This window comes from Netta rufina, assembly GCF_964035555.1.
Source record: "Netta rufina genome assembly, chromosome: 1".
NCBI lineage: Eukaryota > Metazoa > Chordata > Aves > Anseriformes > Anatidae > Netta > Netta rufina.
In genome coordinates this window covers 68320995-68346035 of record NC_140123.1, presented here as the reverse complement: position 1 = coordinate 68346035, position 25041 = coordinate 68320995, and the positions used below count along the sequence as shown (strand labels likewise).

The following is a 25041-nucleotide window of genomic DNA, read 5'->3' as shown; positions in this document are numbered from 1 at the left end:
CAAATTTTACTCCTCTCTCCTCTTAGCATCAGAAGCTTTGTCCATGGCTTGGTTAGCTGTGCTAAGAAGTTCCTGAATGTTTGTCACAGTCACTGTTTCTAGTGCTAATAATGCTGATTTACATGCACATTCTTCTTCAGCCTCTCTGATTATGTTTCTCCCTTTCAAGAGATTTTCCTTTGCCTTCTCCAACAAGGATTCATTCACGTCCTGCCTTCAACACGTTTGCACATTTACGCTCCAAGGCTCTCTTTTCTTAATCTCACTTTGCTTTCCTCGTTCTTCTCCAAGCCTCCACTTAACTTCATCCCACACTGGATTTCATGCATGTGGTTTAACTCTTCTGATTAGAACTATTGCCTTCAGGATGTGTATCAAACTCACATCCTCTTCTTTTTCATTTCCTACTTTTTATCTATTATTTCTTTTCTATTATCTGTTTACACCAAGGTGTTCCAAACAGGTGAAGTAAGCCTCTGTTTTGATGGGTTCCAATCTCCCTACCACAAGCCCTTCACCCATCAGCATAGTTAAAAATGTTCTATTTTGTCACTCTCCACACACACATACAAAGAGATGATAGGACAAAATGAACAAAAATGCAATTGGTCTTGACAACACTCTTTGACTTGTAGAACTAGAACCAAAGTCGAACACAATTCACCATGCTTGAAAAGGTCTTGTTCCACAAGTTTAAATTACCATGCAATATAAAATCTCCCCCTTTTTATTTTTTTTTTCTTTTCCTTGATGGTGGCCTGGAACTTAAAAACAATAAAATAAAATAAAGTCTTCATCCCATCTCATGGATAGCTCTCACTACATCTTAACCATGCTTCCAAGAATTAAGATGGCTGATTCCAAAATGAAGGAAAACACTACAAACCTTAGTGTTAAGTGCAACCTGTGATTCTTCTCCTGAAGAAGCTCTTTTACAGTGAACATCCCAGAACCCAACAGATACATCTGGAAAGAAGATGATTACCAGAACTGTAACTATTTACCTTTGCAACAAACAAAACCTTTGTCCACTGAAGTCCAAAATACAATTTCTATTCTTCCTCAAAGTCTGACCCAGACTTGGCTCCTTGTGAAGAACACACCTCTGCAGGAGCTATTCCTCTTTCCCCACAGCCCCCCATGAAGCACTCTACAGAGGAGGACAGCCTGGCTTTCCCTGAGGAAGCTGTGAGCAAACATGCACGCGGGGCCTGAATCAGCATTCTGGCCAACAGCCTGAGCACAATTGGCTGGAATGGCCCCCTGATCTAGGTAGTTTGGTGGGAGGGTTGGCACTTATATTTTTTTCTGTAAGGCAGCAAATATTATCCCTGAACAGAATCACTAAGGGATCAGGGCAGGGGAATTTCTGAGAGGAAAGGAAAAACATTCTTCCTCAGAAGCTTTTTTGCTGCTTGCTCTGCCTAGCCATCTTACAGAAGAAAATAACTGTGGTTAAACTAAAGGCAACCTTGCTACAGACCAGCCTTATCTGAGAAAACCAGCAATACTCCCCACTCTGTTAATTCCATCCTGTGGCATTTGTCCCTCCTTCCCCTACCCATCTTTTCTCTAGGAGGCACGTTGCTATGTCTTTGCATTTTTCCAGAAAACTTCCTACTTTTATCTCATTGCTTCTCATTTGCTTGCTCCACACTGACTGGGGAGGCAACAGAATGACGAATACTTACTGTTCCCTGAGATCTATCTTTGACGTCATACACGGAGAGTTTGATTTGTGTCATTTGATTGATAAGAGAGTCTTGGAAAAAGGCAATGCTGCTTAGAAATATAGGATTACTTGTTCCCTGTAATCATAAACAAAAGAGGCAAAGAACACACATGGTGATAGTTGTTATGAGGATATACTTCTTGTGTTAGCTTCGATTTTAAGTCTAATCCAACAGTACCTCAATACTTACCTCAATAATTTCTGTCTGTGCATGCTTCGTCCAGAATGCCTGAGGAGGTGTAGTTACACTCACTGCTACAAAACTATTTGGTTTTCGGTCTAGTGATGGAGTTAGCAGCTCACTGCAAGCTTCAGGCATGTAACAGAGAAATAAATTTAGATTTTAGACTTTTAGTCTTTCTCATATTGTTGTAAGACTCTACATTTTTTTAAAGCATATTATGTAATCTGAGCAATAAAGCCCTGAAAGCCTAGGATTCAGTCTACCACTACACCATGAAAGCAGACACATACAGACAGTAACCATGCAATCAGATCGCTCTTGCTCCAAACTGTACAACTGTCCATTAAACATGTCCTCTTCCAACACCTGCCTACCCATCCCTCCAGCACAGCTCATTAGAACAGTGCTCATGCAGAGAATTTCCACTGGGAATCTCACGAGCATGGCTGTATTTGATCTGAAGTCACGCTCTATTAAGCCCGTTACCAAACGCTATTTTGCCATGGAGAACCAAAAGGAGTCCTTGAACGTTGATCAAGAAGCACTACTATGAGGAGAACTAGCTTGTAATTACAAAAGGACAGTAATTTATCTCTTCTAAAATGATACAGAGAGTTTAACTACTGGGAAGGGACTACAGTGAATAGAAAACAAATCAAAAATTCCAGTGAATGACTCTGCACATCTGCTTTGCAATTCAGAGCTAAATTCTAGCTAGCTAGATACAGGTAATTACAGCATGGTCTGGCTCTGCTTTAGCTAGATGTGCAAGGTTAGTTTTGAATTTAACTGGGCTAGCAAAATGCTTACATGTACACTGTACAGCTTTGCAGTTCTGTGTATTTTTAATGCATTTGAAAATATTTAAAAATCCTTATTCAGTTCCAAGGAATTCTAGTTAACATTATTATTCATAGTCTTATTATACACTTCTGTGCAAATTATCTAATTTTCATTTCAATCATATTGGTAAGAGCAGAAACTTCCAAACAACCAAACACTATTAGCGCAAGAAAAGCATGCTGCAGTTGAAAATGTGGACTGAATTTTAATGAGAAAAATGCTTCTCACTTATTTTTCAAGTGAGGTGAGTCAATGCACAAGTTTCTTGTCCATATTTAAACATCCCAGAAATTAGGTCGCTGAAGCATCTCACATTGTCACTTGATAGCAAAGACCACAGGAAAAAAGGTATGTGTGATAGTTGGTAACTCTTACAAAATATTCTGTCTGAAAATGGTGTTTCCACCAAATCTTCAGTTTGGTTGAAGACTTGAACTGTTGATATACTGAGACTGAGGACAGTTTCATAGTATCTTCACATAAACTAAATGTACATTTAAAAATAACATTCACAAATCAAGCATTTAAAAGTTTATAGGACAGATGTTTTAACTACAGATTTTTAAAAACATCACAAAATCTTTTGGCTGTCTATCAAAAGCTACATATACTTAATAGCACATACAATCAAAATTATCGTAAGTCTAAACAATCCTAAAAACCACTAAACATACCTAAACTGAACTCTAATATCGGCTCATCTGGATCCTGAATATTTCCTGTAAACCAAAAAAATTAGCACAAGGTTAGCAAAGCATTGCTCTCATGTGAACCCGTCCTTGAAATTGCAGTTACAGGGGAAGAAATTAAATTTAATAGAAAATATTAACATTCTTAATTCAATGAGCCGTGAATATTTAGAATATTCATTAGCTAATCTTTGGTACTTAAAATTTATTTAAAAAACCTGAGATGAACTAATTTTATAAGACATGTTAAAACAATGACTAAAATATGCAAAACTACACCAGATTATATTGAAAATGGGAATACAAAATGTCAAATCTCAGAGGAAAATAAAAGAATTAGAGCCACTTAGCGTCTGAGGCACTATTAGCTCCAAATTATTAAATCAGATATATCTCCTCAGTAATCAGTGAACAGGGAAAAGTTGGAAAGTATCTGTCTCTCTCACTAATCAAATAAAGACTCCAGGGATTACAGTGCTAATTTACTCACCATAAAAGATGGGGAAGATAAACCTAAGATTCCTGAACTCTCTTGAAAAGTATATACAATGTCAAACTGGGAGGTTGCCAAGACTCTTCCTAGACAACCTTGACATGCTTTTACTATTTTGCCCCATTGCTTTTTTTTCACTGAAAATAGTAACTGCACAAAATCTACTTTAACTTCTTTTCCCTTCTCTCTTCATTTTGGGTGTTTTGCCTACATTAAGAATGGGAATTTTTTGAACGCTCCAGATAATCAGACACATCTAAATCTTCTAGGAATGGGAATAAAAAAACGGTCATGTTAGTAAAGGGCAGATTCTGAAAGGGGCAATAAAGCAATAGCTGACATGAAGGTACGTACCTGCGAGAGAGAGGCCTACCATGTCTGAGGTGACATCAATGGTGGAGGCCCGTTGCACGGTGCGGGACTTTGCACCATGGCGGGGACTGTGTTCTCTTGCTGTCATTTTTTCATGAAGAACCCTTCTTTTCTTGCTGCTTGGCTTTACTGGTGTTTGTCTTATGGAGCAGCAGAGTGCAGCAGGTTGTCTCCAAGTGCTATTCCTCTAACATTACTGTGCTAAGCCATAAAGAGAGAAAAAACATACACCAGAATTTTAGGCCACGATCAGCTGTTGCTCTTTTTAACATCAGCAAACTTCCTGCCACAAAATTACCTCAGGTCACTCAAATAAAGCGCTCAGGGCAGATCCAAAGCACAGTAAGTCAATTTTCATGAACCGTACATCTGTAGCACTTTACTGCAAATTGTTGAAGACTGTACCACACGCAAGAAAGGCTCTTCTGTCAGAGAACGGGGGTTGAGAGACTCGTTAACAGAGCAGCTGCTCTTCCCCTTTGTCTAAGTTATTAAATCACGCTTAATGAAGTTTCCTGGTTTTCATAATCCCTAGGGAGCACAAGTAAATTTGTCAGATGGGGCCTCTGTCTGCAGAGGTAGGGCAACAGATTAGGACAAAGGGACATGGGGTTGGCAGGACGTGGAACAAAAGGGCAGGAAATGTTTTTAGTGTCAGCAAGCTGTGTCTTTCTAGGCTCTACCGCCATGAGAAAGGGATATTGAAAACTATAAATAAAACCTTCCGGGTCAGGGTGACGTTGAAATGTTGGCATGGTGATGTAAAGAAAAAGCAAAACGGGATGACTGCTGATGTGGCATACAGCAGTGTTTGTGCTTTTCCTTCACCCAGTACTCTGTGAATACGTATGAAGGGTTTTCTTCCTTTCAGAATGTCTATAAAGTCAAATGTTATGCTAGGAAAGAAACACTGTACCTAGAGATCATTTGATTATGTAGTTAAATTTTGTTAAATGCAGTGTGCTTGGTTTCATTGGTAAATTTGTATTTTCCTTCCATCAGCCACGTCAGCACTGCACTTATGGAACTTTTGCATTCCTTTCAGTGTTATGACAAAATCCATTCATTTAGAAAGTGACATTAGGAGTAAAATCTGAAAAACTGAAAGGTAGCAATACAATGATTAATGCCCACAGCAGCCCTTTATTCATATTACAAAATATTTGAACCACAGGTTTTTTTCCCTCTTATGCTGAGGAACCTAACAATGGACAAGATGCATCATATTTAAATAAATCCCCTAACTTTTACTTGTGCTTTTAATAGGTGTTTTAAATCTGTCTGAAGGCCTCCCAGAAGAGTATTCAACCCGCCTAACTCAGATCTCTAAATTTAACTAGTGAGCACCTCCCTCTGGAACATTTCAAAATAATCTCTCCACAAAGAATTCAAGTGTCATCTTAACTAGCTCTAGTTCACTAAACATCTAAAATGTAGATGCAAGTTAAGAACCTAAGACAACTGAATTGAGCGCAGTCCTGGCCACCTACAGAAGCTTAGAAATGGGATTTGAAATGGGGAACTCATTCTACGGAGGAAGGAATTTGGGCCATGTCCAGCAGATGGGCCAGTCTATTGCCCCTCAGAACTAATAATTTCCTTCAGTGATTCAATTCACGAGTGAACGCTGTCGTACTCAATACAGTACTAAATCATTAATAGGATGTCATAAACTAATTCCAAGTAGAAAAAAAAATGAAACTGTTGAGTGGAAGAAGCAGAAATTGAGAACTCTGAACATCCCATCTCCAAAAGCTTTGAGACTCTGACAGCATGCAAAATGACAGCCAAAAATTAGAGCAGGCAGTTTTCCAATTCTTGCAGAATCACAGAATAGATGAGGTTGGAATCACAGAGGTTGGAAGGAACCGCTGGAGTTCATCTAGCCCAACCCCTTTGCTCAAACAAAGATCACCTAGAGCAAGTTGCTCAGGACTGTCTCCAGCTGAGTTGTGGACAAGAATGGAGACTCCACAACCTCTCTGGGCAACCTGGTTGTTCCCATGTCTGATTACTCACAGTAAAAAAGCTTTTTATCTTTTCTTTTAACATTTAAATGGTAAACAGGCTAGAGAACCAACAGTCTTTCTGCAATAGTATTGAATGTCCTAAGATTTGGTCAAATCAAACTTCCTTCAGAACTCTTTGCCAGTGTACAAGTCCTTCCATTCTATCATTTTTCCTTCTTTCAGCAATACATTTTTCCTTGGTTTGTTCTTTATGCAATGCGATGTTAATGGTTTGTAAGTCCGTTAAACCTAAGTGCCTAATGAAACAGAACAGCTACACAATATAGTTGCAAAGATTTAGGCAGGATGCCATAGCTTCTTCCTCCAAATCCTACTGTAACTACTCTATTAGACAACTAACACGTTCTCATAGTTAAAGGTCACACAGCAGATAGGTGAAAGAGTCTACTGTTTTTTTAACCAGAATCTCTGTAATTGCTGCTATCCTTAAAAAGAGTCAATCTTTGAAAAGTTAAAATAGGGATACATTAAAAAAAAAAACAAAAAAAACAACTATTTCTAAGTAAATATCACCGAGAATAATATTCCAAGTCTAAGTTCTCGACTGTTCCTTTACATTGCAATATTAATTTATCACCTATGATAATATGATAAATTCTTAATTTACTGGCAATAGCTTACAATAATTTTACTTACAAGAGGGCTCTTTTCCTCATGTGCGGAGGGATTTTGCATGTCATAACATTGGTTAAGTCCACATCTAGAAATGAACAAAACAATCAGTATAAATAATCAATCTTTTATACGGTGCAAATCACTGCCAACAGAAAAGTATCCTTAGATTAACTGTAAATGTCACTTCTGATTATTAGATCTTGCATTAAAGTTTACTGAAAACTGAGAACAATGACACTGGCAAATAAATAAGAGTGCAATCCTCTGAGAAACCTGGACCACCACTGGTGATAGCAATAGCCAGGCAGGACAGGAACACAAAGAAATATGCTTATGCTGAAAAGGACTGACTTCAGGTCAGAATTTGATGAGTGGGTGCGATGGCTGTAAGAAACGTGCTAAAATGTTTACAGAAAGGCCTGGTGCTATAAGAAAAAGGAATGTATATGATACATGTTGAGAATTAAAAGCCTTTGTAATGAAAAAATTACTATACTTGCTTTTCCATAAGTTAAGCTTCCAAGTTTATATTGTTTGGAAGAGTTATAAGAGTTAAAACATCACGAGGAAAGATCACGCAAAGTAGTCAAAACACGGAAAATCAAAAGATCAGGACGCAGGGCTGTTTCTACATTTTGTGAAATTATGTGAGGTAGGTTTCTGTGAACAGCTAGCAATATGCATACAGGAAAAGTGAATTATTTATAAATATACTACAGGTTACCTGAAGGTTTGAATTTGCTAATGGTACCATCTAATTCAAGTACATTTACATTAGCAGGATATGCCTTTTAAGACCTCGCAAGTATGGCATACAAACAAAAGAGATGAGGGAGTCGAGGCTCAGCTTCTGGATTTCATCGCCAGCCCTATCAATAACCCAGGATTGCTTAAGAAAATGGGTCTGAGCTCTTATCATCACTTACGGAAAGGGTTTCATCTCACCTAACTTAATCCGTGTAGGAGGCAAGAAGCTGATCTCACCTCATTGCCCAGGTTCTTTACGTAGTCAATGGTGAGACACAGGCACCTCCAGAAAATGATTCACCATTTCCCAGGTAGGTGGGATGAATCACCCCATGAAGACACCTCTCTCTCTCATTTTAGAAACAATTTAGATGACTAGTTTGGGCCTGACGCTGCAGCTGGGCAAACTGAATCCCTCCCCCAGCTGTGCTAGCTCAGGCAGGGATGACTTCCTTCCCTTCACTGCATGGCCTGACCGTCCCAAACAACAGCTGCTCTTGGATTAAAACCATTTCTACCTTTGCAACTTTATTATCACCTTTTTGATAGAAATCAGTGGAGGCATGATTCCTTCCGAATTAAAGGTAGTACAAACACACCTGGGAGTTTCCTGAGACGGCACCTATGACAGGTATCACTCCTGTCCCAAGGGGTGATGTAATTCAGTCATCATGTCCAGGCAAATCTCATCTGGGGCACAGCATGACACACCTACACACTGCCTTTGGCTGTGCCCTTACTAATACTGCAAACAGTGGATGTTGATAAATCTTCAGGAGGAGCATAACAGAGAAAGGGAAAACGTGGCAGCTCATTTAATGCTTTGAAGAACAGTCTCAGGATGAAATCCTGCTAAAAGTTTACCATTATCTCCAAGGTGGAGTGAAAAAGTAATTGTGGGTACTTAACAAACTGTTTTACTGCTCTCTGTACTGCAAGGCCCACTCTCTGGACCTTACAAATTCGGGTTGCTGCTCCTCAATAATCCATTTGTAAGATCAAAACGGCACCTCCAGCCAACTGGCCTCTTCAGATAACTGTATCATCGTGGACAAAATAATGGAAAGGATGAAATACCAGACACTAAGTTATGACTACGCTTCCTTGCATGTAACAGCATCATCTCTAATATGCTTATCAGATACATTTTTTCTTCCTTTTTACCTCCAACCACTGAAAACCTTGTAGTTCAATAAGATTTGCTTCAGGGTCTGAGGTGAAGGTCTGGACCAACCCCATCACTCAGGGCTGCAGAGGTAGCCCAAGAGCGGCACATCAGCTCAAGGTCTGCAGCTCCAGCAAAAGCCTCCTAAGACTGACACTGATTAACATCTGTTTTTTGCAGTCTCATGAGCACTTTGCTCTTCTGTCTTTTTTAACAGCACACCTAATGTCCTGAATCTGATTCAGGTCATATAACAAAAGGAAAAGTTAGAGCCATGAGCTTGATACCTGGAGTCAGATTTTTCCTTCCAGCCAAACCCATGGGAGCAACAACGCAGAGGATATCGATGCTCGTAAAGACAGGACGTGCAGAATGAACCAGCTGGTGCCAAAAGCTGATACCCACCCAGTGCACATCTCAAGGTGATACTTAGCATTATGGTCCAGAGCTAATTTGGCTCTGGGGACTGAACGCACATTAAACAGCGTGCCTCTCCAGCTTAGCTTCAGGCAAGAAGCCCGATTCATGTACTCTGAGATATGAACAAAAAATGCAGTGACTGGGGACGATAGCAAGATTTACTTCCAAAATGGACTCCTAGATATAGGATATATTTATATTTTATATATAATATAATATTTAAATATACAAATATTTATACATTTAAATATTTAAATATTTAAATATTATAAATATAATTATATATGTTATATAATTAAATATATTATAAATATAATACTTATATATAATAATATTTTATATTTATGTATTAATAAATACAGGATATGATATAGATGCAGCCGTACGATCAATTATGGCTTATTTATTAGTTCTATGAGCAGCCTCCCACGAGTTGCAAATGCTCCCATTGTTGCCACTGACAAATATAGACTATTTCAACGCCAATCGCAGATCCATGGGTTGATAACAGTTTCGCTGCCCTTCACTCCCTCGGTGACCCTGGACATCCATTTACCAGGCCACCTGGGAAGGCAGAAGGAAGCAAGTGGCACCAGCACCCAGGATGAACCTTTGCCTCCCACTGAAATAACTTCCCCACCAAAACATCCTCAGCAGGTGCTAGTCTGTCAGCTCCACAAAGGGGCTGTATTCCCCTCTCAGTCTGCTCCTTAAATCTAGCTTCCCCTCCGAAGATGGCTCAATGTTTCCTCCTCTCATTGACCAGAAACCCAATTACCAGGAACGGAAAACAAGCTTGCCCTGAATGGTGCCTCTTGTCCTCCTGAAGCCCTCCTGAGGACTCTGATCAAGGGGGTGACCTCAGCAGGCACAGGGAAACATCCTCCACAAGAAAAAGAAATCAGCTACTGCAGGACACAATGAATGTAGCTGTGCAGCATGGAAATCCCCAAGAGCGACCTTTTGGTGATATTCAGATAAAATGCCAGTTCAGCAGCAGGAAGTAGCTTGCTTTCTCTTTGTTTTCCCTTCCACCCTCTCCCACTTACCTACACACAAATCTAAGTCACACTCTTTCTTCTTGATCCTTCATCCCCACCTTCACGAAATCATGAGAAGCTTCAGCAAACCCAATTAATCTACAAACCCGATTTTCTCTCCTCTAGCTATTTTGGATACTTTTGGGTACTCCTCCACTGTTTTACCAACAGCTTACGGATGGTCTTTTCTCTAGACTAATCTTTAGGCTCTTCACAAGAAATATACAGGGTATGTTACGGTAAAGCTTCCTGTGCACGGGATGACTTCTTTCCATACCACCTGGGCCTCTCACACTGCCCACGCAGACACGGAAAAAGCCCACGAGACTGGCAGATGACATATTCGCTGTTGAGGAGTTTGGACTGGGAACAAATGGCTGAATTTGACAGTCCTTTGGACACCCTCCTCCAAGGTCCTCCTGCTGCAGGAAAGGGGTGGGGGAAGAGGGGAAGAACGGGGATAAAACAAGTAAAAAAAAAAAAACAGCAGTTTATGGCCTGAAGATGAACCAGATACGCTCTGGTATCTGGTACACTCTTATATTCACTGCAGCGTTCATTACAGCTGTTGATTACAGATGGCAGGCTCTCTTCTCTGACACGACGGGTGGCAATGAAATATTCCCCATCACACAGGCAGTGAGAGGCTGCGGGGACCACAGAAAACACAGAGGAATAGAAGCACGCGAACTGCATGTGCAGTGGGAAGTTCTGCTCGAAGTCTGATTACAACAAAAAGTCCCGGGAACTATCTGAACTGTCTGCCTGCAATACTTATCCACTTCACAGACCAACGTAGCACTACTTCAAGGCAGTTTATTCTGGTCAAAACAACCCGGGAATCACTGGCGAGCTACTGTGAGCGCTGTCCTCTGTGTGCCTGGGTCACATCTCACATTCTGCTCGGAAACCACTGGGTCGTGTTCAGCTTCGACTGTGCTCCGGGGTCACAGACTAAACAGGAGTTTACTTTCTTGACCCTAGATTTTCCCAGATGGAAAAAAATGCTCCATTAGGTCACAAACACACCAGAACATCTCCCAGGCACTCTTCATTTTCATGTGGCATTCCTCTGACATGCCCTGCTTCCTACGCTTACCATTTGAAACATTTATATAAATTCAAAATACAAAACAGCAGCAGAGGGCAAGCCAGAAAATGCACAAGTTATTTCTCTAACATATGTGGCTTTCACTAAGACATAATTAATTGACTCAGGAAATGAAACATGTCGTGTATTTAGAAAATCTTAAATAAATGCTAGGGTGGGAGTAATATTGCACAAAGGTTATTACCAGGAGTGATGCGGCATGGCAAAACTGCTGCGACTAACACACAAATCTGTTGATGCATATTTCTCCATCAGCATTTGGTTTGTATTCTAAATTGGGGCTCGTGTTTGTACCTCTGATACATCTTTTTTCTTATATTGTGCACGCCTAGTCTGTGCCCACTGGAGAGGATTTTTTATGTCTTTTCTAACAAAATAATTCTTGTTTGGTTCCAGATACCAGTTTCCTTTGTGCTGTTTTCATTTGTTCTTCTCAATACACAACATGATTTGTTTATGTACCCTGATCTCTCCAAATCAGTGGGGGAGAGGGCCAAGATGCTCTTCCCTTGACTCACTTCTGCAGTCACATAACCAGCCCCTCCTTCCCAAGCAGTGGGATGCTGCTGGTTTGAAGTGTGAAGCACCCAGCTCCACACACCCCAACAACAGTCCACGCTTCCCACCACTGTTCTCATTTCAACGCCTCGCCGGGACAGCTGGCATGGCCAAAGGAATCCCTTTTCACGCCAGTCCTACCCCATGGGTTAACAGTAATGTGATCCTGTGAGATGTCTTGCCAGTTTCTAAACATATTTTCCTCAAAAAATCTACTTAGCATGCAGAGACACCGGCTTGTTGGCACTGTCAGAGACCAAATTCATCCAGAAAATCCTGTCAGGATTCCTTGGAGCTGGGCCAGAGACCCCCAAGATCTGGTTTGCTTTCTTGTCCAAGTTGTGAGGAGGCACTGTGGAGAAGGCAGCCAGCATGTCGGCCTCAGTTGCTGCTCTGTAGAGCTGAGGAGCTGTGCTCTGAGGGGAAATCCAAGCACAGCATGGAACTGCTGTGGGGTGAAATGACACGGAAAGGGCACAGTAGTTCTCCTGGACATAGTCCTTTCCATGAAAAAACCAGAGACAAAGCATAAGTGAAAATAAAGAGGGCCCTATCGTACTCCGCTGGCCCTGGTTGAGCTACAGCCTTTAGGGCCTCCATAAAGGAGCCAGAAGCTACTGGTATGTCACAGGATCACAGAAAGGTTTGGGTTGGAAGGGACCTTAAAGATCACCCTGTTCCAACCCCCTGCCATGGGCAGGGACACCTCCCACCAGCCCAGGCTGCCCAAGGCCCCATCCAGCCTGGCCTTGAACACCCCCAGGGATGGGGCAGCCACAGCTTCTCTGGGCAGCTCTGAAATGAGGAGATAACAGCCAGAAGAGAGGAGAGCTGGTAGGTCTGAAGAAAGTTGGAGAGCTGAGCTGTTTCTCGAGAAGCGTTAGGGCTTGGGACTACTGGGGCAAAACACAGAGCTCATCACTTGTCGGCCATGCCACAAGACAGGCACTGACAGATGAAATAACAGGACAACTGAGGGGACCGTGTTATCCTCCACGTGTGGTGCCCAACACAGCAGGCATGCTCTGGGGCTGACGATGCAGATGTGCCACCCCAGCTGCCCCCTGCACCCTGTGCCTCCCTCCCACATACCTGCACCCACCCCACCGCCCACCCGTCCTCCCGGCCCTGCACAGTGCCCTTAGAGCAGCTGCTTTCTCATGAAGAGCAGCATGAAGGGGAAGTGGGACAGGAGGCGACGGGGGCTGAGACGCAGTAGTTTGTCCACCTCCTTTCTGCTAGATAGGCAAGGAACAGCTGCAGGCACCTCTCTTTCAGAAAAGGAAGCCATGATTTCGTTTTCCATCAAACCCTGACCACGTTCAGAAGCAGCTTTTCAGAAGTCGCAGAATGTCACCGCTTGCCCATTCCAGGTCACAAGCAAAGACATGATGAGGATTTTCAAAAAAGTCAAAATAAAAATAAAAAAATAAAATAAAAAATAAAAAAATAAAAGTCAAAATAAAAAACATGTTATGACTAACATCAGAGCAACAAACCTTCCTACACTTCAACAGCAGTAGTTTCATTTTAGCAACTGTGTTGGTAGGAATTGCCAGCAGCGGATAGAAAGACTGCAAGTTAGAAAGGTAAGAAAACAGAAATAGGAAGATATAAGCAAGGCCCACTGAAACAGTTCATAGAAATCAGGAACACAAATTTGCTGACCAACGTATTTGCCTATATATTTTTAACACTCAGATTTTAAGAGAAAGTACGTTTCACCACATTTGCAAAAATCGATGTCCCTAGCAAGTACGAACTGAACTGCTGCCACCAGGACCTGGCCATCGTTTACTGAAGGGGTTCTTAACTTCCAGCAGAGCTACTGAAAAACAACTCTGTATTGACAGACATGGGCAGTTTTTAAAACATACTGGAAAGATATTTGGAATATACTGAAACCTGCCTTATTTGATTGATGAACTAAATGAGTAACACAAACTAGATTAAAGTATGTGACCTACAAAAAATTAGACCACACGTGGCTTGTGTGTCCTTGAAGTAACCTTAAAGAAATCAGCCCAAATATCACTGAAATATTTCTACATATTTGACTACAAATACTTCTCCGATGTAAGATCAGCAGCTTTCTAGTAGAATATCATATTTCAACAATAGTCCCCAGCTTGTGAAAATTTGCATGAGGTTTTTTAGCTTTGAATATCAACCTTAGCAAAATACTGTGTTTTCTCTTGAGGTGTGATGAGCTGTTGCAAAAAATAAGTATCTTGCAGGGGACCTTGTGATGCTAGTTCTAAGACAGAAAAGACAAAGTTTGAAAAGAGTAATTGGAAGCATTGCTACTACTCTGACCAGTTTAATGTGTAAAATAAACAAGCACAGAAACACTCGTGGACAAATAAAACTGTTGTGGGTACTTCATGGGTTCATGTCTCCTCACCACAATACAGATGAAAGCAGTCTGTCCAACAAGTGAAGGTAGCAAGGATTTGTGCAGCTGCAGTATGTGTTGTGCAACATTTTCTTTGTCCTACTATAACAATTCTTTCACTCCAATCCACTAAGAGACCAAACGTAACAAAAATTTCAGTCTGAAATTCAGAGAAAACTTAAGCCTCCTACAGGCTCTGGTTGTAGATTTTTCATTTTCGGAGTCCATTTAAAAAAAAAAAAAACACAACTATTTTCAAATATTTGTACCCTCGATCTGGCTTATTTTCAGCAATTGCTGCTGATCAGTCTTCAGAACTGACGTAATTTGGAGGGCTACAAAAGTTTGTTTGAAAAAATAACAACAGCGGCAGGGATGCTAGCAACAACCACAAAAGATACAAACGCTATGCAAGGACAAAGGGCAAATACTAGTGCCGAGTTCCTTGCAGCACTCAGTACTCAAAAATATGAGCTTAAATGTCACAGTTTTGTCAATTCTCCAAGTGCTAGCATTCCTCATAAAAGTGGTGTGTTAACTAGAGGCCAAGTTTATCAGAATCTCACTTCTTCTAAAGCACATTTCTCACGGATGCAGAAAAGCCTGGAAATGCAAAGGATACATCCCGAATTATTTACTTTTCTTAAAGTTCATGAATAAGTCACTCTCACCATTGACGTATTTGACTCTTTTTTTTGTTGTTGTTTAATGCTGAAGGCTAGCAGCAGTGATGCCGGCTTCTCCTGCTACCTCCGGGTGCCTCAGTATCCCTGCCTTCCTCCCACCACATCTTCTCAGGAATTCACACGCAAGCTGCCAACCCCAGCAGTCAAATCTCCACGGCAAGGCAGCAGGGATGGTGTTTCTGCCCACAGCTCCCTGCCTCGCTCCTCCGGCCTAGCTGAGAGCGGGTATCTGCATTTCGGCTCTCCTAGCTCACAGCCCAACACCTCATCAAAACCACTTTCAGCAACGGGTTAAACTAAGAGACTCTGGCACAAGAGCAGGACCAAGAGGTGAAAATGAAAATTGGCTCAGAACAAAAGGTTAATGAAGGCTGTGGCCCCCTCTGAGAGCAGGCAGTGACAGAGACTGAGGCAAACAACACAACGGGCAGGGCTGGGATCTTGTGAGGCACCTCCCAGCCTGGGGTGACGAGCACCCCAGGAGTGAGTGCCCCAAACTACAACCACCTTTACTCGTCACTGGTAGGGCAACAGCTCAGTGTTGCCCTGCACTTGGCAGCACCATGATCCTAAAACCCTGTAGTAGCCTATACCAGCACCAGTGACTGGCCCTATGCTTTGCAGGGGTTGCAAGGCCGGAGGACTGAGGCTTCCGCAGCTTGCTTGGTCTGAACTTTTCTTGACCTGCCTGCAGCTTGGTTTTATTTCAGTTCAGCTCTAACAACATTTTTTCTGATTGCCCAGATTGTCTGTGACTAATTGTTTTTACTTCTGTTTATCTTTGTGAGGTACCGTCATGACTTTAGAGCTCTAAAACAACGATGCAGCATAGAAAAATACAGGCCTGGTACGGTAACGGGAGGTCTTGAGGAGCAGAGACGGAGGATGCAGCAGGGAGGAGAACAAGAGGTTGGGCATAGACTACAGACACTGGAGGCACTGTGTCTATAGATGGCTCACCCATGGTCACCTGAAGAAACACGGACTTGGGGATGGCCAAAACTGCTTTTAGGGACCATAAACAGAAGAAAGAAAAAGTGTCAAGTGTGTGAAAGGTATCCCACATACCAAATTCGGATGTAACGTGTTACTACAAACAAGTGGAGAAAGAGCCAAACTTAAAAGCTAGTTAGAAAACATGAAAAATGATCCCAGGTGGATCCCAGAGTGAAGAAGAAGAAACCATCAACACAAACATCATTTTCCTCCCAGTGAAGGACTTCAGATGCTGACAGCTTGCTGAAACACCCCCATCCCCACCACCAAAATGACACCACCAACCTTAAGATCCAGAGGAGTAGGGGGAGGGTGAGCATTACAGCAGGAAAAAGAGGTAGGTACTGCACATGTCCAAGCGTTTTAATTGCATTAAGTATTGCTTTTCCTGTAATTATTGAATCTGGACAAAGAATGATTCCTGAATTAGACTACAAAGATTTTATTTATATCAACAACAACAGCTTCTTGGCATTAGATATGAAGTGTTTCATCTTTGCCCATAAAAAGAGATTTTATTGTAGCAGCACGGATGTAGAATTTAATGTCACTCTTCACCATTTACCTGCACCAGCAGATGCTCCTGTCATCCTGTATTTTTGGAGAGAAATCTTTGAGCACCTAGGAGCACTGATTTTACTAAGTCTCCAGCTTTTTATGTCCTGAAGATCTCATCTCTGTAGCTTCATTTAGAGTGTCCTTATGGACTAACAATGCAAGAATGAGAGAGAGAGAGAGAGGGAAATAACACTGTCAGGATAGTTTGTGATTGCTGGAATCTATGCTCCAAGCACCATCTATTTGCTCCCACTAATAACAAAAAATGATTGCCCACTTGCAGTGGTATCACTGTGAATTATAACGCGTCTTTGTCAAATATTTTTAAGACAATAAATGTCATCAAACTACAACTTTTTAACTCTGTTATTGCCTGACTTAAATTAAATAAATAAAAATTGGGGAACAACAGGCTGTTTTAAACACCAAAAAATTACTTTCTAAATAAAAGGTTAGCTTCTGTGAGAAGGGAAGCAAGCTAGTACTATGACAAAATGAAATCAGATTTACTGAATTCTTCTATCAACAGCTTTCAATCTATTCTGACTTGAAAATTCCCTGAAATTTTTCCAGTGGAAGAACATTTCAGCATCAGCTAATTTAAAGCTACTGATTGTAGGCTTGCTTTCCTTAGTCACTTTTCATGAGCTTGTTTGCATAGTTGATGGACAATGTAAAACCACTGACTTAAACATTATAAGAACCAAGCCAGCTGTGATTGTCAAGACTAATTATTTTTTTCATTTTACATTGTTTCCATCTGCTCAGGACTACACAAATTATTCACCTAACTTTCTACATTTTTCCGTGTTTGGTCTTACTCTAGAAGACAATTTGTATTCAGAAAGTGTGAGCACAAGCCTTTCTGGGCATTTTCCAGTACTGAACAGTGGAAGCCTAATAATACCTCTTTATCCAACCGAGAAAAAAAAAAAAAAAAGTCACCTTTTTCAACAAAGAAAATAAAACCAAACTGTAACTGAAATCCTATATGGCAAATAGTTCTTTGTGAGGTATGCGCTTACAAAAAGCAAACGAGCAATTCATTAACAACAATGTAAGTGAGTTAAAGAAAAATCAGAGTCTGGCGTTACCTACAGCAAGGGAAGCCAGGCACCTCTGGCTGAAATCCGTGAGACCTGTGCACAGAAGGTCGTTTAGTAGCAGTAATTGTACCAAACCCCTATGAAATTTCGGGCTACTCATGGGTGATGCAGAAACATTGGTATCAGTGTGCATTCAACAAATGTCAGCTCTTCGTTAACTCTTCCACTCTGAAAAGCCCTGTGGCTAAGTACAGGAGGGATGGCTCTGTGATAACGAAGTCCCAGATTTTAAGGACTGTTTGCCTTTAAGGACTGTTTGCCTTTTCTATCTGGGAGTGGGCAATGGTGGCACCAAGAAAACTAGCATAAAGGATATTCTATTTTCCTTCCCAGTGACACCCACAAGTCACTCCTGCATAAGTAACAATAAAGTTTGCACAGCCTTATCTACATGGATTTTCCCAATCTAATCTGCAATATTAGAAAAGGACTCTTTATGCTGCCAAGATTACAAATCAGACTGCAGGAGTCCATAGTTTAATATCTACATTTTTTTTTCTGGTTCTTGGACAACTGTGACCATGTGGTAATTGCTGCGTCTGTTTTTCAGGCACCTTTACAAACCACAATCTTTTCAGCTCTCACATTCAGATTTTCCTTTTTTGATCACGAGTATGGAAAGTGACCTCAGGACAGAAGACATCTTATGCTTTTGGGGCTATATGATTGCAAAGCTAAAACGTTAAGTTACAATATGCCAGTGTCATCTCACTGGTGATGGATGCAGCTGGTCATAGACTAGTCTGTGATGCTCCTATTTAGTGCACTTATTTTGTCTACTCTAATAAAAGATGACTTGTATTGGATGCCAAGTACTTACTGGTACTTACTGGTGCTTCTGGGAAAAGAGAAAAGCACAGTTTTTAAACAAGACCCACTGGGGAAATTACAAGCTGCTTTTACATTAAGTCTTGAGGAAAAATCGTCAGCATTTTTTTTGTGTGTTGTCTCTTCCCTTCACTGCTGAACAAGATATCCAAGCTCTCGATTACAGATAATCTGGAATACCACCAAGTCCATTTCTCCAAAAAAAACAGGTAAATACCAATAAACTTGTATGACGAAATACGATCACTTGAGCTCACTCATTCCTAAAGCTCTGTGTGGCTGCTTTACCCACAGGGATCCACAACCACTGCTCCCAACAGTGCCTTCTTGAAAAACCAGTCCCCGAGAAGTTTTGTTTTCCATTTTTCATCCTTCTACACAAATACTACCTGAAAGCTCTTCTATTCCTACTTTCTTTCTCAAAGAAATACAAGGCTGGGTGGTGATGTTATTTGACTTTATCACTTAACCCAGCAGTGCCAATGGGTTAACACACGTACCCCATTGTTCGTCTGTGGATAAAGCGCACCAACAGGCACCGTACAAAACAAAGCTGGTTTGTCGTGTATATCAATTCATAACAGAAAAGGGTTTTCTTCCTGTTATAGCATACAGATTTCAAAGTTTAGTTAGAAATTCCCCCTGATGACAATATCTTTACTCCACATTTTAATGCACAGTGAAGTCCACCAAGAAGAAGGTGTCTCAGAGTGGCTGCTTTCCCTCCCACCACCCATAAAAATCAGTGCTGGTGCCTTGGCTCAAACAGGTTTAGCTTCTAAAGCCAGAGTCTGTTCATTTAGTGCTCATCACCTTCACTCAAGACTAAGGTACCTGTTTGTATCAACATGCACATCTATTAAATGGAGCCTCTGTCACCTTGTGGGATGGCATTAACGAACATGAGAGTGTCAGCTGAAAGACAAGAAAAACACCTCAAGATAGAGATTTCTACATTTCTGAAGCAAAGCTCCCAATTGAAGTGGTGGATGCCCCGTTATCAAGATATTTACAGGATTTTCTACCAAACCTACAGGTTTATGCAGCTGCAGCTTTCTCCACCCAAACCAGTGTCTCTCCACACAAATATTCTACTTGGCAGCTGCCTGGGACAGTTCCCAAAATCACCATATCAAAATCACAGCATATCTGACTAAAGGAAAGTCACCGAAGTGAACGCGTACAGTCACAGTGAAAACGCCTCCTTTCAGAAGCATGAGATCGATGTTCAAATGTTCCACTGAAAATAGCTCGGTGTTAACAGCTGAGCAGTGCTCTCTTATTCTTTGTCTTTGTTTGCTTGTGTTAATCTGGGCAAGAAGTCAACAAGAAAGTACAATTATTTTTGAAATTCATTCAAAGATGACTATGCTCTCACGGAGGCCTGAGCCACAACCCATCTTTTAGACCATCTCATCTGCGTGCTCTAGGCATTTCTGGGGTTAAAATCTAGCAGGAGTTGCCTTACGATTTTTTTTTAATATGGAAATTACAGAACAATCTTGAACGTAATTATTCCCAAATGGATATATTTTCATTTCAAAGCCAAATTAGCATAAACACATTTGAAGAAGAAATTGACATTCTCTGCCTGTCACGCTTGCCTACAAACCCCCAAAATACTTTGGCACATTTTATTTTTAGTTTTTGTAGCATACAGTCTCTCCAAACAGAAAACATGCTGTTAAAAATACCAGGACAGAAAGCTCCAACCGAGTTGGAGCCACCTTCTCTTTTGTACTGCCTACAGCTTAGCACAGATACAGCTCATACCGGCTCTGTTTAACTCTACAAAAAAATGGTTTACTGCAAATTCCTCCATTTCTCTTAAACAGGAACACGAGATGCCTTTTTCCTTGAAACTTAAACCAGAAACCTCTTCAACGGATGCTCTTCCAGTTTTTCTGGGAATCCTATAAGCAGCAGCCATGCCACTCTGAGATTCTCTCAAGCGTCAGCTCTCAGGAAAATGCTTAGACAGAATTTCAAATTAAAACTCTGAGATGTTTACTAGCCAGTGAAGCTTCACTTAGAGCTAAATAAAACCCAGAATACAGAAAAAAAAAAAAAAAAAGAAAAAAAAAAAAAAGCCAAACCCAAACTGGGACACAGATTCTAAATCTAAGGAAATAGACCACGGCTCTAATAAATAAAACAGGAACTCTGAAAAAGCACTCACACATTTTCATGCCTGCCTCCTCAGTCCTCCCCCCTGCCATCCACCCTCTCGGATCGTCACTCAAAGCTCTGTGTTTCCAGCAGAGCACTCCCCTTCCAAACTATTAACAATTCGGTCCATAAACAGCGTGTTGTTTTTTGTTTGTTTTTTTTTTTTCTTTACTGTGGCAATTTTCCAAGTAAGGCCTGTGAGATCATCACACAATTGTTTTTACCACGGAACAATAACTACTTAGTACCACTGTGTAATCATTAATTAGGAAGCAGGAAAAAAAAATAATAAGAGAAGCTGCACTATTCTCTGCTGCTATCCTGCTCGGCACTTAAAAACCTCAAAAACACAAGCTAAGCACTTATTAATAAACAAGTAACTGGAGAGCTAAACACAGTGGTGCCAGAAGTAGGCACCACTTAAAAGCCATTTAAAAGGCTTCTAGCTGTGGCCCTGTGCTCCTGCTGTTTTATGGATCATTCTCTTAAAGAATGACCTGATCAATGTCCTTATTGCAGATAACAGCACGTAAAACAGGAACAGCAGCAAGCAGGTTACTCACCCTTACTCCACGAATTCAGCTCTGTTTTGAGCCTGGTGCTGAGACGAACTGGCATCTACACAACAGGCAGTCCCTCGCCAGCAGCCAGCTGCAAGTTTAAGCATTTGTCAAACTAGGAAGGTATCTGGGGCAGGGCTGTCACTGCCAGTAAGTATCGCACCCGTCACTTGTCACCGCAGGCACATCGGGGATCCTCCACCACAGTTTTCACATTGAGCAAGCTTTTCTTCCGCTGGCCGTGAGTTGCTGCCCAACTATCAGCCTGTACATGCATCTTTATCATGGACTGACCTTACACACCTTTGTTCAGCCCTACAAAATCACTTCAGGCCCAGTTATCACAGATTCCCCTGGGTACTACAGGGAAACTGCAGGGCAATACAGCTGGACTCCTCAGTTTGTGCCGCTGTCTTCCTGCCATACCCTGCTGTTACTTGCAGGCTGTCATTAGTCCTCTGGTGGACTACGGCATCCTGCTCTCAGTTATCACCTCGCTGCTGTCAGCCGCATTCCCAAACTCCCTATTACTCCAGCTACATTGCTGCAGCAATTAAAAGCCGCGTTTGGCCAGCCTCCCTGACATACCCAGCCCCCTCGTGTACCATCGTGCCTTTGATCATCCCCGTAGCCCTTCTCTGCATCTGCCACGCTGTGAGCTGAGGTTTCTGGGATGCTGCAGTGAGTGTTGCTCACTTACTAAGCACCAGCTCAGTGGAAATACTCCTGACACTTTCCTGGGTCCCATCTGTGGTTTTCATGACGGTGTCAGATTGATGGGCCAGATACAATCCAAACCCACTTACCCTCCTTCAAAGTCTTCAGCTGCTGAACCTCCTGATCATGGATAAAGGCCCTGCCTTACTTCCTAAACCGAAGCTGTAGCACCACCCGAGTTCAGGCCTTCTACACAGATGCCACTCGGGTGCCTAGGCTCTGTTAAGTCAAGAGAAAAAGGCAGGAGCTGGGTGCCTAATTAAAAATCTGCCTCTTTCCGCTGATTATATAAGAGCTCAGCCTGCTAATTTTGACACCGAGGTTAAGTGAATTGCTGCCAGTGTGAGGCCTGACACTTTGCTGTGTTAAATTCCCCCCTTTTGGGCTATCTAATTGTGTGGGTATTGTTCCTGTACAGCCACTTCACCTAAGACAGTGCCCTGGGAATGAATGAATGTCCTTCCACCAGCAAGTTTCAACAGCCTGCTTTCAATACATTACAACTCCAAACAAAAAGTCAACTAACTTCATAACTAATTCATCTTAAATATCCACCTCCTGTTGTCTCCCCTTGTGCCATTTCTCTGCTTGAGCACTCCACTAACCTTCCTCCACCTTAAACAGTAACTTTGAAGCCACCCGATATTAAACGCCTCAGTAGGATCCAGAGAGACCAGATCTAGCACAACTTTCTTTTTCTAGAAAACCTAATTTCTTACTCAAAAAAAGATATTAGGTCAGTCTGACATGACCTATCTTAGTAAAATAGATTATATTTTATCCTCTTTCTATCCACCTCTTGTGTCTTTAATTATTAACTCCTTCAAATTTTTGGTAAGGTTTTTAAGGTCAAATTAACAACTCTAAAGTTGCCTAAATCATATTTTCCATTTCCTTTGAGAGTTGCATTATATTCAATAGTATCAAGTTACAAAAATCCTTTTAAAAAATCTTAGCTGATCTATATTTTAATTACACAGTAAAAAAGGTTCTTGTAAGAAATTCCTAATTGCACGGCAACTTAACAAGCCACTCTGACAGAGTGAAAGTGATTGCTTTTAAAACATACAAGATTCAAAAACTGCATGCTTCTTCTGAGATTACGAGAAGTTACGTATACTGGTTTCAAGACTTCTGGAAATCTCCTGAGACCTCCAGGTGAGAAGATACACAGCAAGATACAGCTACGGCCCTTTTTTGACTTGCTGTGTGAAACCCCACTGCCGATCTGTGAGATGTGTCTGGGATCTGTGTTGCACAGCCTCTGTAAGAGGTGCACAGTACCTCAAACTCCCACCGTTCAGGACAATTCCTTACATTCAGAAACATTTAAACATGTTCATGTAGACTTTCTGATTCGTTGGGTCTCTTTCAAGCACTGTAGATCTGAAGAGGTTTTTGTGCTGAGCCATGATTTTCCTAATAAAATTTAAAAGTTTTTTAAAGGGATAAATATATTACACAGTTCAAGAAAATAGTTCAATAGCATGGAAGAACCTTTTTTTTTTTTTTTTTTTTTCCCCTATAAGAAACTTCCTGTTCTTTCTGCACTTTCTTATTGCCATCAAAAGATTTCTCCTGATGTAGATTTTAAGACTGACCCATCTTCCTGAGAGCCCTGGATCACTGGCATCTGCTCCTGACTTCACCAGGGGCTGCTTTTGATGTATGGCGGTCTAGATTTGAGGACCCACATGGTCATTTCCAATCTTACCTTCCTAACTACATGGAAAATACCACTGCAGGCAAACTCTGCAACTGAAACAGAAAATAGACAAAGTTCCCAAGAATGAAAGCAGTATGGCAGGGAGCTGATTTTGTGGGTTGGGTTAGATGCTTTGGATTAAATGCTACCCTCTCAGCATGTTTTAGTGACACCATCCTTCCTGAAATGCTCACAATGATGATTCTGTGGTAGTTCGACTATGTATCTCCCAAGGATAATGCTGAAATTATTAACAACTAGGTACTGGAAAATTTGTAATTTAAACACTGTAATAGCTTTATAATTAAAATGCAAGTGCAGGGGTAAAATTAGTGTGTTATTGAATCAAATGTAAACTAGGACAGGATAATGTTTCAAACACTCCTAATGCCTTGATGTAACAGCAGCATTTAATTCCAGAAAACCCTTCATTTATTTTGTGCTTGCATGGAACCTAATGTAGGTTAAACACTTGTAAAAAGACACAGAAGTCATCGCAGTGAAGAAACAAATAATCCACAGATGATTGTATTCTCCAGATGCTTAAAACATTTGAAATTCTGCTTCTTTCTTCTCCCTAAGTCTCTGCCTGCTACAGATGTTCTCATTAGCTCAGTCTCATCCTGTCCTCTAACCCTTCTGTCAGTCTGTCTCCATGCATTCAGGCTCTACTCAATCTGATTACGCCTTCGTTTGGTGTGTTAGTCAGACTCAGCCCTTTGTCTCTGTCTGCATTGCTGGTGTCATGCTTAATTCTTCAGGCTAGAATCAGCAGAGTCAGATAGAAGAACACTTAATGTAATGTAGAACATTATCAAAAGGCCAAGCGCCTCACATTACGCACTCGCTGCACACGTAGTCACTGCAATTATACACACTAATCAGCCATGGCATATGCAATTGATCCCACACTAACAAGAGGGCGATGAACATGATGGTCTACGAACCACAATTGCTGCGTATTTAACACAGCCATGCACTCACACGTGGCCTGCTCTGCATTTTAATACACTTTACCAAACTGGTAAGAAGGGAAAAGTGAGAGGGGAAGGAACAAACTAATGAATGCTGGGTTTTATTAAAAAAAAAGAAAACGTAACAAAAACTGATAGTAAGCTTGCATTAAAAACTAAGACTAACAGTCACCAAGAAGCTTTATGTGCTACGCACACGTTAAGGAGCCACAACCAAAAAAGTTATGTGGAGCTTGATGCATACAACGCTGCGCTTGACTCTTAATGAAGAAAGCCCTGAATCCAAATTAGCTGAGAGAAAACATGCACCAAAACATCGAGCAAGCAGGCAAACAGAAGTGGGTGGCA

General features: G+C 41.3%; 1 protein-coding gene across 13 annotated transcripts in view; it reads right to left on the bottom strand.

Annotated features, from left to right (window-relative positions):
• INPP4A (inositol polyphosphate-4-phosphatase type I A) overlaps positions 1 to 25041 on the bottom strand; it is a 110277-nt gene that overhangs the window by 45060 nt on the left and 40176 nt on the right. For 12 of the 13 annotated variants that reach the window (XM_084299896.1, XM_084299898.1, XM_084299891.1 and 9 more), the window contains exons 2-7: positions 6980 to 7043; positions 4296 to 4514; positions 3434 to 3478; positions 1923 to 2041; positions 1692 to 1808; positions 887 to 966 (exon numbers count right to left, since the gene is read on the bottom strand). In XM_084299896.1, coding sequence (XP_084156022.1) covers positions 887 to 966; positions 1692 to 1808; positions 1923 to 2041; positions 3434 to 3478; positions 4296 to 4401 — 467 coding nt within the window. In that variant the 5' untranslated portion in view covers positions 4402 to 4514; positions 6980 to 7043. Of the gene's footprint in view, positions 1 to 886; positions 967 to 1691; positions 1809 to 1922; positions 2042 to 3433; positions 3479 to 4295; positions 4515 to 6979; positions 7044 to 25041 lie in introns of those variants that run through there. The other variant, XM_084299897.1, reaches the window with a different exon arrangement.